The sequence below is a fragment of the Nomascus leucogenys genome, chromosome 14 (genome assembly GCF_006542625.1).
Source record: "Nomascus leucogenys isolate Asia chromosome 14, Asia_NLE_v1, whole genome shotgun sequence".
In the NCBI taxonomy this organism is placed as follows: Eukaryota; Metazoa; Chordata; class Mammalia; order Primates; family Hylobatidae; genus Nomascus; species Nomascus leucogenys.
The window spans coordinates 47663960-47676501 of NC_044394.1; the positions used below are offsets into that span (position 1 = coordinate 47663960).

The 12542-nt window shown below is 54.9% G+C and overlaps 1 protein-coding gene and 1 non-coding gene across 3 annotated transcripts; both read right to left on the bottom strand.

Moving 5' to 3' along the window:
* Positions 1–440: 440 nt before the first annotated feature.
* Positions 441–8661, bottom strand: ACTR1B (actin related protein 1B). 2 transcript variants are annotated; one of them, XM_030827157.1, is made up of 11 exons: positions 8576–8661; positions 6389–6453; positions 5069–5144; positions 3840–3965; positions 3368–3492; positions 2915–3131; positions 2712–2804; positions 2431–2605; positions 1935–1996; positions 1637–1677; positions 441–1444 (listed from the first exon to the last, which is right to left on the bottom strand). In XM_030827157.1, the coding sequence occupies exons 3-11, from the start codon at positions 5123–5125 to the stop codon at positions 1342–1344; spliced, it is 999 nt and encodes a 332-aa protein (XP_030683017.1). In that variant the 5' UTR covers positions 5126–5144; positions 6389–6453; positions 8576–8661; the 3' UTR covers positions 441–1341. The 2 variants fall into 2 exon arrangements, with proteins under 2 accessions (XP_030683017.1, XP_030683016.1); XM_030827156.1 differs by having other exon boundaries at positions 8347–8602.
* Positions 8662–9061: 400 nt separating this feature from the next.
* On the bottom strand, positions 9062–9202 carry LOC115838515. Its single transcript, XR_004033530.1, has one exon. It is a non-coding gene; the product is annotated as a U4 spliceosomal RNA (small nuclear RNA).
* Between the last annotated feature and the right edge of the window lie 3340 nt (positions 9203–12542).

Below are 12542 nucleotides of genomic sequence, written 5' to 3' on the forward strand. Positions count from 1 at the left end.
CCTGCTCTTCTGCCTATTCCTCTAGGGCCTGGCTAAGCTCACAGCCTCTCTGCCTCTCCCTGCCTTCCCCATCCTGACTTCTCTGAAGGCGTGAGCTTGCATCATTGCTGGTGTCCACCAGCCTTAGCCCTGGCTGAATGGGGTGAGCAGAGGTGCTCAAACAGGCCTGTCCAGGGTCCGGGGACAAAGAAGGTAGCCTGGTTCTACTTCCCCTGGTGGACTGCAGCAGGGGAGGTAACAGGTGACGGAATTACGCTCCAGGGTGACAGCCTGGCCTCCTGAGGCCTTTTGTGCCACGTTGCTGGGCCAACCACTGAAACCCTCACACTGCTGAGCTAGAGCCAGTGCCTTGTTGCATTCTCTCTGGTCCTTTCTCTGAAAGTCCCCAGGGATGGAAGAGCAAACAACAGCACAGAGAGCCACAAGAAAACAGCCACACACTGGGCCTTGTCCATAATTATTACTATAATGATTTACAAAAGTTTTTTTTTTTCAGGCAACCGTGTTAAATTATTGTACATATCTGAGAGAGGGAGGTGGGGCCCTGGCCACAGCAAAAGTGACGACCTCTTTCTTGGGTGAGGTAAGAAAATGTCCCCCACCCCCTTTTAGGTCTGACTCCTTATTAAGTGGCTTCCCCTCAATAAATGATGAGCATCAACCCTTTCCCACCCAGGGTGCCAAGGGTAGAGGGAGGAGCAAGTCGATGAAGTGCTCTGAAAAGGAGAGTGCAGCAGCTCTGGCCACCGTGCGTCCTCTGCCCTGGCTCCGAAGGGCCTGACCCTGGGCTGGACCCCCTTGCTGGGGATGGAAGACCATTCAGTACTCAGCCCTACACCAGGGCATCTACCCAGGAATATAGGAGGACAGAGTGTGAAAGGGGCTGTGCCACCCTGTCAGGTCACGAACAGGAGGTGGCAATGGATGCACTGATACACCAGTGGGAGCTGCTGGCTGCCCCCTGCAGCCCACTCCCCAAACTGGCTACCCAGGCATCCAGGCATTCTGGCCCTGGAGCTCGGGGAGGCAGCCCTGAGAGTCAGAGCAGGGAACCACAGGCCTAGCTGGCCCTGCCAGGGGGATACCCACAACAGCTCAACATGGCGCTCAATTCCCACACGCCAGCTCAAGGCTCCTGTCCATGCAGCTCAATGTTACTCGTGTGTGTGTCGTGTGTGTGTAGAGGGGAAGGCTACAGGGGGGCACTGCTGTGCCGCCCACCCAGGGGTTCGGGGCATGCAGGGGACCCTAAGCCTAGTATAAGAGCCCAGACCAAAAAGGGTTAAAGGCTCTGGCTCCCCTCCCTCCCCGTCTCCCAACATGCCCCGCCCTCCTTGGGCACTAGAAAGTTTTGCGATGAATAGCACGGGAGCCATCCTCTTCATACTCCTTTTTGGACACCCACATCTTCTTAAAAGTGTCCAGCGAGGCCAGGATGGAGCCGCTGTGGGGATGGAGGGATAGTATTGCTGTGGACCTGTCAGGGAACCAACCACCATCCTGGGCACTCAGAGTTCCATTTCCCTAATTTGGGAGGGAAATCCACCCACCTCCACAGTGGCCTAGGCCAACCATGGGAGGAGCATCCAGGGTAAAGTGGTCTCCTCCCAGAGCCCTCCCTTGAGCCCCGCCTCACCCAATCCACGTGGAGTACAGCCGTTCCTGTGGGGCCGAGATCTAGAGGGAGGAAGTGACCACGTTAACTGTGGGTCCCTACCCAGAAGCCATCCCTCCTAGCCTTGGAGTCACCTTCCCCAGGTCCTGAAGCCTGACAGCAAAGGTCATCAGCTGGGGAGTGGCAGCAGCGGCATTGGGAAGAGCAGGGCTGGGTGGATGTGAGCCAGTGAGCGGGTCTGGGGGCGCCATCCACCCTTCCTCCCCATGCCAAGTCTGCCAGCACCCTAGCGCCCCAGGGGGAGCCTCTGTAACCTCACCTTGATTTTGATATCCTTTGGGGCAAGCTTCTTCACTTCACTGAGTAGTCGGTCTCCGAAGCCTGTGAACACAAAGCTGGCTGAGCCTGGGGTCTGCACCCGGCCTCCTCGCTGCTAGCTCCCGCACCCAGCCTTCAGGGCCCCCAGCTACTGCTGGCCCTCTATTAGCAGCTCTTCCCAGGATGAAGGACAAGGCTGAGACATGATCCAGCCCCATGGCTGCCTGTGGGCCTTGCGTCCTCACAGAGGCAGCGTGAGATGAAGCCGCACATGCTCCTTCCTCAACACTCACAATACACTTTAGAGCTTGTGTAAACTTCTCCTCTATTCACAGAGTAAACAAAATTTAATTTTAAATCTTGGTCTGTTAAAAAAAAATGTTAATTGAGCACCACCAAAAAGCCAATAGAAAATGGCTCTGGGCGGGGGTATACTCTCTGAGGGTCCAGATGCCCTGGGCCTCGTCTCACCATCACCAACTCTCAAGCCACAGTACCTTTGAAAAGCGTCGAGCCACCTGAGAGCACGATGTTGGCGAACAGTGTCCGGCGCAAGTCCATGTCGGACTTGTGTATGGCGAAGGCCACCACCTCATGGAGCCCCTCACTCTCATCCCCCACAAGGTCCGGCTGGAACAGCAGCTCGGGGGCCCGGAATCGTGCAGGCCCCACCTTTAGTGTACAAGATTGAGGCAGACAGGCTTCCTGGAGAAGCAGGCTACCCCTTCCCCCAGGCCGGGCATCAGCTGCCACTCCAGTGCCAGGCCCGGCCACTTACATCAAGCATGCTGCCATCTGGCAACGTGTACTGCACCTTCTCCGTCTCCAGAGCCTCATCCTTCTGTGGGTTGATGGACAGGTAGCAGGCTCGCTGAGGGGGCAGGGACACAGCCCTCAGAAGGCTGCACCTGGGACACCTGTGCCTTGGTGCCACCCCTTCCTCAGCCCAGGTCGTGTCCACACCCTCTTGCCCCTCGTCACCTCTTTGATTGTCCGGACAACCTCAAACTCAGCCGAGGTATGGAAGTCAACCCCTTCCTTGCGCAGCAGGAGTCGGAGGTAGCGGGAGACGTCGCGGCCGGCAATGTCCACCCGCATGATGGAGTGGGGCATGGCAAAGCCCTCATAGATGGGCACGGCGTGAGTGACCCCATCCCCCGAGTCTAGAACCACTCCTGTTGTGCGTCCCGTTGCATACCTGTCACCAGGTCAGCATCCCCTCACCTCAGCCACTGAGGCACAGGGACCTCCTCACCCAGGGGAGGAACCCTGGCACGTCTGCATTATCTAGTCTGAAGAAAGGACACGAGGGACTCCCTAGAGGAAGTCATCAAGGGGCTGTTTTTCCAGGGAAGTCAGACCCTGGTCATGGCAAGCAGGAGGACGGCACAGGGAGGACAGGACTCAGAGAGGCCAGGCTTAGGGGGCACTCACAGACTGAGCACAGCCTGCATGGAGATGAACAGGGCTGGCACGTTGAAGGTCTCAAAGAACACCTCTGCCGCCTTCTCCCGGTTCTTACTCGGGTTGAGCGGGGCCTCCGTGAGGAGCACAGGATGCTGCGAGGGATGGGACAGTTGTAGGCATCCGAGGAGGCAATTTGCAAGGCCCTAGAAGGCTCTTTCCAGAGAGCCACACCCACTGGCGCACAGGCGGCTCAGCCTCCTACCCCCCTGAGGGCACCATCCCTTTATCTGCTGGCAGTTACTCTTCCGGAGATCCGGCTCTCTCTGGAAGGTTCTGCCTAGCCGCCACTGGGTATGCATGCGCACCCAGACACAAACGGAAAGGCAGCAGGCCCTCTAGAAATGCAGAGGGGAAATGTGGGAGCCCGGTGAGGAGGTACGCAGAGGAGAGGCGCACAGCCAGGAGAATGCGGAGCATGCAGGAGGGGCAGCCGCCACACCTCCTCCGAGAAGGTCTGCAGCTGGTCCTTGGAGTAGACGTACTGCCAGATGCGTTCCATGTCGTTCCAGTCTCGCACCACACCGTGCTCCATGGGGTAGCGGATGGTCAGCAGCCCCCGGTGCTCCTGGTGGGGTGGGAAGGGAGGTGTGGCACCCGGCCCTTGCTCAGCGGCTGCTTTCCACCCTCCTGGAAGCTGACCCTCACCTGCCCTGACCAGAACCTCACCTGCCCTGACCAGAACCACCCCTGCTCACTGGGTGTCCCAGGGTCTGTGGCGGGTCCTGAACTCAGCATGGGTTCATCTGCCCACCAGCTTCTTAGGCTCTCAGAGCCCAGCTAGCTTTGGCTGGGGGGATCAGAGAGGGTGGCAGCGTGCCCCACAATCTGCAGGCCCTCTTCTTCCCCATTCTCACTGCCGGCACATCCCCCACATTCTCCTCGCGCTCTGCCAGCTCCCCTCTGGCCAGCGCTGGCACCTTGCAGCCGCCCAACACGGCCCCTCCTGGGCCACCTGTGCCCCCTGACCTGCGCCTCTCTCCCCCTAGCCCTTTGGCTGGTCCTCACCAGTCCCCTGTTTGCACTGACATGCTGCCTCCACCTGCCCTTCGGTGTCCCCCTAGCCATGCCCCTTCTCACCGAGCACCACTTAGCTCCTCTCACCACCTTGGCTCCTATGGACCCCATCTGCGAGACCCCCACCCTCTGCACCTCCAGCTCAGGCCTCCCCTTTCTGGGCCCAGAACCACGCATGCCCCACGCCCTGGCACCCGACACAATGCTCCTCAGGCACCTAAACTGCCCTTGGCCAAGCTCAGCTTGCTGTTCTCTCCACACCCACACATGCTCTCATGAGGGTCTAATCAGGCCATGCAGCCCCTTGGTGGGACACTCCGGCTCCATTGTGAGAGGTGGCCCCATGGCCCTCATTAGAGCAGACATCAAGTGTGTGTGATTCTGACTCTTATATCACTTTTTGATCAGTTCTTGTTTCTGTAGCTTCCAAACAGCTTCTAAAAGACAGGACATGATGAGCTCTACCCATGCTCCCTAGAAGAGGAACTGCTGCCCCATCTGAGGGGGAGGTGCCCCTCTACTTCCCAGCTGGAGCCTGGAGGACGTACCCGGGAGGTCACCAGCAGAGGCCCAAGAACACAGGCCTCTCACATATGCCATGCCCCTGCAACTGAGGACCCCATACGCAGGGAAGGACAGGCTCCTCGGTGTTACCTCTGCTTTTGGTCCGATGAAGAGGTCCCCCTCCAGGGCTCCAGCCATCACCCGCATGTGCTTGGGCCGCCCGACACTGTGAGGACAGATAACGTCAGCAAGGTGGGCAGGGGGCATGGCGGAGCTTGTGTCCAGAAAAACTGAAATCCAACCATAGCCGCCCAGAGAGTACCTGGCCTCCGAACACCAGGATGTGGCTGGGGGGCACAGGTTGGAACTGGGGCCTATGGGATTTGGGGCTAGAGAGGGGGCCTAGGGAGGACAAGAAGCTCAGGGTCAGAAGGCACGGTCAGCAGAGACAGCTGCGTGTCTGAGCGCCAGAACCCAGCCCTCCATGGCCCAGCCCTTGCAGAGGGTCAGCTTCCTGCAGCCATAGTGACTCAGCCCACGCTCCTGACTTCGGTGAGGCAGGGCTGCCGTCACCATCCACAGACTGTGGGAGGACAGCCCCAGGAAGCTGGGTCGGGGCTCCCTTGTGCACCCTGCTGTCACTCAGTTGAGGCCACCCTACCCCACTGCCAGGGCTTCTGGATCAGAGATTCAGCTCTTGGAAACTATAGGATCTGATGAGCTACCACTAAAGGCAAAGGAACCTCTAATACCCATGCAGTCAGGAAGGAATGCTGAAGCTCGACAGGGAGCACCATGCTAGCTCTGTCCCAGACCAGGCCGGGCTCGGGCTAGCCTGCCACTCGGGGCCTAGGATCCCCTGCTGTCCCCTGCCTTTAGGCCACTGATTCCAAAGCCCCCAGGATTTGTGAAGAGGTGCTCCTAAGGGCAACTTTCCCAATGGGCTCGTGGCGGGTGCAAGGGGCACCCCAGGCTCTCTGGGTTTGCAATTATCTCTTATTCCTGCCTCCACCAGTACCATACAGGGCAAAGGATCCCCTCTTAACTGAAACAAGACATTTTCTAGAGTCTGAAAACAAGCCCGGCAGAAAACACTTCCAGGGCTTCCAGGGAGGAAAGGGTGGCTGTGCATCTGATTCCTCACTCTTCCTGCTCCGAGTTTAGGGCTCCCCTCGGAGGTGTCTCCCTTTATTCTTGCTGCTGCTACCACATCCCATCCCCAGGGAAATGCTGGTTGCTTTTCCCCCTTGCTGGCTCAACAAGACCAAAACGAGAGACTCCAAAGACAAAGGGGACCACTAGAACGCTTGTCTTGTTCTTTCAGTGCTCTCTCAAGAGTGTCAACCTCACAAATTTGGTGTTTTCCATACAGGTCAGAGCAAAAATTGTCTTCAAAGAGCCCTGTGACAGAAGGCCAATGTTCTTACAGAAGGTAAACATAAGGACTGAGGCTGCCTGAGCCACACTTACTAGTTTGGGAAACAGTATTTGGGAATCTGGTCTCCTGCAAAGCCAGCTTTAATCACCCCCGAACCCTGCAAGGAAAAACAAAGTTTAGCTGCCCACATGCACCACCAGATGAAGCCAGTCCCCTGCAATGGAGAGAGCTGGCTGCCCCGTCAAGGCAGGCCAAGGAGGAAGCCAGGGACCCTGCCAGGATCATTTACAAGTACACCGACAGTTCAAGATTGGGAGCAATTTTGTATTCCCCTGCTCTGGCAACATTTGGCAATGTCTGGCAGCTGGGGAGAGGGGACATGCAGTGGGGGATGCTATTGGCATCTAGTGGGCAGAGGCCAGGGATGCTGCTAAACATCCTACAATGCACAGGCAAGCCTGCACTACCAACAATGAGCTAGCCCAGAATGTCAATAATACAGAGATAGAGAAACCATGAAGGGCACCTTCCTCTGCATAACTAATGGTTGGCTCCAGCAGGAGGATTCCACAGCACATGCTACTCCCCAAAGCTAGAAGAAACCCCTCTGCATGGGTTTTTTTTTTTTCTTTTCAACAGCTTCCTTCTCCCCCAAGAACCCAGAAGGCGTGGAACATGGACCTACAGGGCCTGCTGGAGAAGACCAATGGGTGCATGGGATGACTGGCAGCTTCCCTCAAGTGGCTTCCCAGAGACTACTAGGAGAACTTGGTCCTATCGCTGCCCCCACCTGGAAGCTGAACTTAAGGATCCCCCAAAGAACAGGGAAATTAGAAACCTCCCACCCAGCGAAGGGATCAGCTTCTCAACTCAGCCCCACCACTCTTCATCGCAACCCTCTGAGTCTGCAGCAGAAATAAAACATCTCCAAGTTACAGAGGAGGGGCTGGAATCCCCAAGGGGCCGAGCGGTAACCCTTTTAACTTATAAGCCTGTTGATTAGCCTATACGAGTTATTTGCACATCAAGAAAGGAAGTAGCCTGCTCCTTCCTGCAGCGTCCTGCTGGTGTGACAGCACGTCCCCAAGCTCAGTGCTAACCTTATTAAACATCCCCTGCTGTGACTCAGGGAGCCCACATGGGTACTCCAAAACAGACAGTCATTCAGGGACCCCACGGGGTCATGTGGGAGGGAGACAGATCCCAGAAAGAGGACAAGTGAGTCATTACTAAAAACTCCAAGGCCCGCACACCAGACGCAGATACCCAGCTAGGGGCAGACTCAAAGATCCCAGCCCTTATCTTCTCCCCATATCAGAGCTCGGAAGCCAGAAATCTTCCTATGGCAGCTGAAAGCAAGCCAAGCCCCACTGCTGAAGGACAAAGCCACAGGAAGCCTGATGACATCTTTCCTCTGAGGCTTCCAAACGATCACCCCAAATTGCTTGCTGATACTGGGAAGAGTGGCCATGAACTCTCCTTTGCCCTGCTGGCTGTGGAATGTTTGCTCAGCACAGGGAGCATTTAAGGAGAAAGTCAAAGTAGCCAAAAGGCAAACCAGATGGTGGTGGACATATGGGTGACAGAGCATCCTGCATTTGTTGCCTCGGGGTGCAGCCCCAAAGATGAAGGCAGCAGTGTGCAAAGGACAAATGCTACCCCACCTCCGCCACGCAGCCAGAGCCAGGGCCGAAGCACGCGGAAAGGGACTGGCGTCGAAACCTGCCCAGGGACCGCACTCTTAACTGAGTCCGGGGCGCGTCCCCGCCCGGCCGCCCGGCTGTCACTCAAGCTCTCCCGAACTTCCCCGCCCGGCTCGGGGAGGGGTTGGGGAAGGGGCTCTGCGACGCGGGCGAGGGGGCTCGCCCCATAGCCGGCCTTACAGGGCCAAGTGGGCGCGCGCCCCCGGGGCGAAGCCAGCGGCCCGGCGGGGGCGACGGCCACGCAGTGAGCGGAGGACGCGCCGAGGCGGGCGGGGGTCTCTCCCTGCGCCGCCGCGTGCGCCCACGGGGGCGGGGCGCCCGCCCTCCCCCTGGCTGCCGGGCCTCACGTTGTCGATGACCACAGGCTGGTTGGCGATGATGTCGTAGGACTCCATGGCCAGGCCGCGCCGGCCCTGCCCAGCAGGCGGGCTGCAGGAGGGACCGGATGGGCGGGCGGACCGGGACGGCGGCAGATCCCGACGCGGCGCCGCTCCCCTCCCTCCCCGAGCCTGCAGCCTACGCGAGCCCTGCGGGGCTTTCTGGAGGGCGGGCCCGGCGGCCAATCATCGCTCCCACCTGGACCGATTGACAGCAGGTGCCCGGGGCCGCCTGCGCGAAGGGGGCGGGGCCTCCGGAGGCTGGCCAGCCAATTGAGGTCTTCCGGAAAAAAGTGGTCGCGGCGTTGCCAAGGTAGGCTGCGCAGTGTCGGGGATGATGTCATGGCTCCGTCTTAAAGGGGACGCGGGCGGCAGAAAGTGGAGCTGGGCTGGCGTGTGGGCGCGGCCGGAGTCTGTGGAACTGCAAATTCACTGGTCCAGGAAGACGTCTTTCTCGCGTCCTAGCACCTCGGGCCACGCTCCTTCGTGAGAGCGCCCTCTCCAAGGAGGCTGGCCCTGGATATTTCACCCAAAGTATTTATTTTTTCTTTTTTTCTAGATAAGGTGTCTTGCTCTGTCGCTCAGGCTGGAAACCTTGGGCTCAAGCGATCCTCCCGCGCCAGCCAGTAGGGGGGACTACAGGCGCGCACCGTATTTATTTATTTATTTATTTTTACTGAAATAGTCTCCGTAGAGACTGTTAAAAATTGCCAATGTCGACTATATTGCAAGTCGTCACGGTGGGGTATTGGGAAAAGTTTTCAATTAGCAATAATCGCGCTTCGGATAAACCTCATTGGCCACCATACGGCCACCGCGCAACGCTAGCTAATTAAAATTTTTTTTTTTTTTTTTTTTTTTTTTGTAGAGAAGGGATCTCACTATGTTCCCCGGGCTAGTCTCGAACTCCTGAGCTTAAGCAATCCTCCCGCTTAGTCTTTCCAAAGCGTCGGGATTACAGGCGTCAGCCATTGCTCACGGCCGCATAATATTTCCTCGTTGAGCATTGAGGAAAAGATCCTTTTCCTCATAAAAATTACAGTTTCGTGGTATTTTGGTCCTGGCATTTATTGTGCACCTCCTCTGTGCCTGCGGAGCACTTCTGCCCACTTTACATAGGTTACATTAAATCTTTGCAACAATATCAAGTAGTTGTATTATTACTCCCATTTTTCAGTCAGGGTCTTCACACTTTGGTAACCTGCCCAAGATTATTGGGCATGGAATTGGCACGCAGGTAGCCCCCTGCGGCACTGGAGTCAGCTGCTTCAAGAGTGCAAGATAGGGCCGGGCGCGATGGTCCACGCCTGTAATCCCAGCACTTTGGGAGGCCGAGGCGGGTGGATCACGAGGTCAGGAGATCGAGACCATCCTGGCTAACACGGTGAAACCCCGTCTCTACTAAAAATACAAAAAATTAGCCAGGCGTGGTGGCGGGCGCCTGTACTTCCTGGACCAGTGGGCGCCGAGTAGCCTCCCAGCTACTCGGGAGGCTGAGACAGGAGAATGGCGTGAACCTGGGAGGCGGAGCTTGCAGTGAGCAGAGATTGCGCCACTGCACTCCAGCCTGGGCGTCAGAGCGAGACTCCTTCTCAACAACAACAACAAAAAAAAGAGTGCAAGATAGTTGAGTTCTACATTTGTTTACCAAACGGATCCATAGTTATTTCCCTGTATATATACCTCTCCCAATGGGTTGTGAGCTTAAAATTTGTAAAATTGAAGCACAGTGTCGTACAGAAATGTGCAGAAATCACAAGTGTACATGTACATTTCAATGAATGATTAAAATGTGGACACACTTGCATAACCACCACTGAGTTCAAGAAACAGCATTGTTGCTGGAAAAGGGGTCCCGATCCAGACCCCAAGGGAGGGTTATTGGATCTTGCCCAGAAGAAGTTCAAGGCAAGTTGCAGAGTGCAGTGAGAAGCGATTGTTTATTGAAAGCTACTCAGTTACAGAGTAGGCCATCCTCAGAAAGCAAGAGGGGGAGCACACCCTCTTTATATTAAACTCTTCTTATATAGGGGTCTTATCTATGTAAAAACTAAGCTATGTCTACATGAGGGTGGGCTGACAGCATAACAAAATTTAGTACTTTTTGATTTAAAGAAAGTTATCCTTGGCATTTTAATGCATAAATACATCAAAGCATGACTATATATATCTCTCTTTTTTTTTTTTTTTTTTTTGAGACAGGGTCTCACCCTGTTGCCCAAGCTGGAGTGAAGTTGCCTGATCTCAGCTCACTGCAACCTCCACCTCCCAGGCTCAACCTATCCTCCTGCCTCAGCCTCCCAAGTAGCTGGGACCAGAGGTGTGCACCATCACACCCAGCTAATTTTTTTTGTATTTTTAGTAGAGACGGGGTTTCGCTCTGTTGCCCAGGCTGGTCTCGAACTCCTGAGCTCAAGCAGTCCACCCACTTTGGACTCCCAAAGTGCTGGGATTACAGGCGTGAGCTATTGAGTCCTGTAACTATAACTGTGTTAAATCATATATTGTTAGGCAATATTGGAGCATCTGGACATTTTGTCGTGGTAGGATTCTGTCCTTGCAGGCATTACTAAACTGCTCTTTTAGCCATAGCATCTTATGACCACGATTCGGGACTAGCAAGGAATGTGCCTTGCTAGTTTTAAGATGCAGTTGGGGCAGGGCGCGGTGGCTCACACCTGTAATCCCAGCACTTTCGGAGGCCGAGGCGGGCAGATCACGAGGTCAGGAGATCGAAACCATCCTGGCTAACACGGTGAAACCCTGTCTTTACTAAAAATACAAAAAAGTAGCTGGGCGTGGTGGCTTGCATCTGTAGTCCTAGCTACTCAGGAGGCTGGGGTAGGAGAATCGCTTGAACCCAGGAGGCGGAGGTTGCAGTGAGCCGAGAACCCTCCACCAGCCTGCAGGTGGAGGGCCACCATTGCACTCCAGCCTGGGTGACAGAGCCAGACCCTATCTCAAAAAAAAAAAAAAAAAAGATACAGTTGATTTTAAAATGGTGTCACCCTGTCTCTCCTAGGATCCTGTTTTCCTAACAGCATGAACAGCACCCCCATCAGCTCCTACCCCTTGGTCTCTGACCTGTTCCGCCTCTGAGGTGACCTCCATCCTGAATTTTGAAAACATATTAGTATTGCCTATTTCTGAACTTTATGCAGATGAAGTCATTGGTATGTATTCATTCGCATCTAGTGTCTATACATTCATAAAATAGATCACTGTGTAGCCATTAAAAATAATGAGAGAGTGCTACATAATTTCATATGAAACATATCAGGACACATTGCTAAGTAAAAGCAAAGAGAAAGCAGACACCGAGTGTAGACTGTTATATGCATGAATGACTCTGAACAGCATATGAGGCACCTTCAGGTCTCTCTTTTTTTTTTTTTTTTTTTTTTTTTCGAGACAGTCTTTCTCTGTTGCCTAGGCTGGAGTGCCGTGGCGCGATCTGGGCTCACTGCAACCTCCACCTGTCGGGTTCAAGCAATTATCCTGCCTCAGCCTCCCGAGTAGCTGGGATCACAGGCTCCCACCACCATGCCCAGCTAAGTTTTTTTTTTTTTGAGATGGAGTCTCACTCTGTTGCCCAGGCTGGAGTGCAGTGGTGCGATCTCGGCTCACTGCAAGCTCCACTGGTCATTTGGAATTTGGACATTTTCTGTCCTCTGGTTATGGTGAGGGTGTAGATTTTGTGTTGTTTTATATATTCTTTGTTATTTTTTATTCTAGTTTTTGTTTTTGTTTTGGAAGGTATTTTAGAGAAATAAGATTTCTGTGGCTACCATGACCTGCTGTTACGGATTACATGGTACCCCCTCTTCATATGTTGAAGTCCTAGCCACCCCGCCGAACCTGAGAATGTGACTGTATTTGGAGATAGGGTCTTTACAGAGGAAATCAAGTTAAAATGAGGTCATTAGGGCAGGCCCTAATCCGATATGATCCTGTGTTCTTAGAAGAGGAAATGTGGACTCAGGTGTGTATGGAGGGAAGAGGGCTTGCAAACCCAGGGAGAAGATGGCCATCTGAGTCCACGTCCTGGAACAGAGACTTCCCTCACAGCCTCAGAAAGAACCAGCCCTGCTGACATCTTGATCTCAAACCTCCAGCCTCCAGAACTGGGAGACGATTCAGTTGGCTCCTACACAACACAGGGTTGA

Coding starts and splice junctions, on each gene's coding strand:
- ACTR1B (XM_030827156.1), bottom strand. CDS start 8,394: ATGGAGTCCTACGACATCATCGCCAACCAGCCTGTGGTCATCGACAAC. Junction 6,454..8,346: donor AGCCTGTGGTCATCGACAAC/GTGAGGCCCGGC, acceptor TTTTCCTTGCAG/GGTTCGGGGGTGATTAAAGC. Junction 3,132..3,367: donor ATGCAGGCTGTGCTCAGTCT/GTGAGTGCCCCC, acceptor ACCTGGTGACAG/GTATGCAACGGGACGCACAA.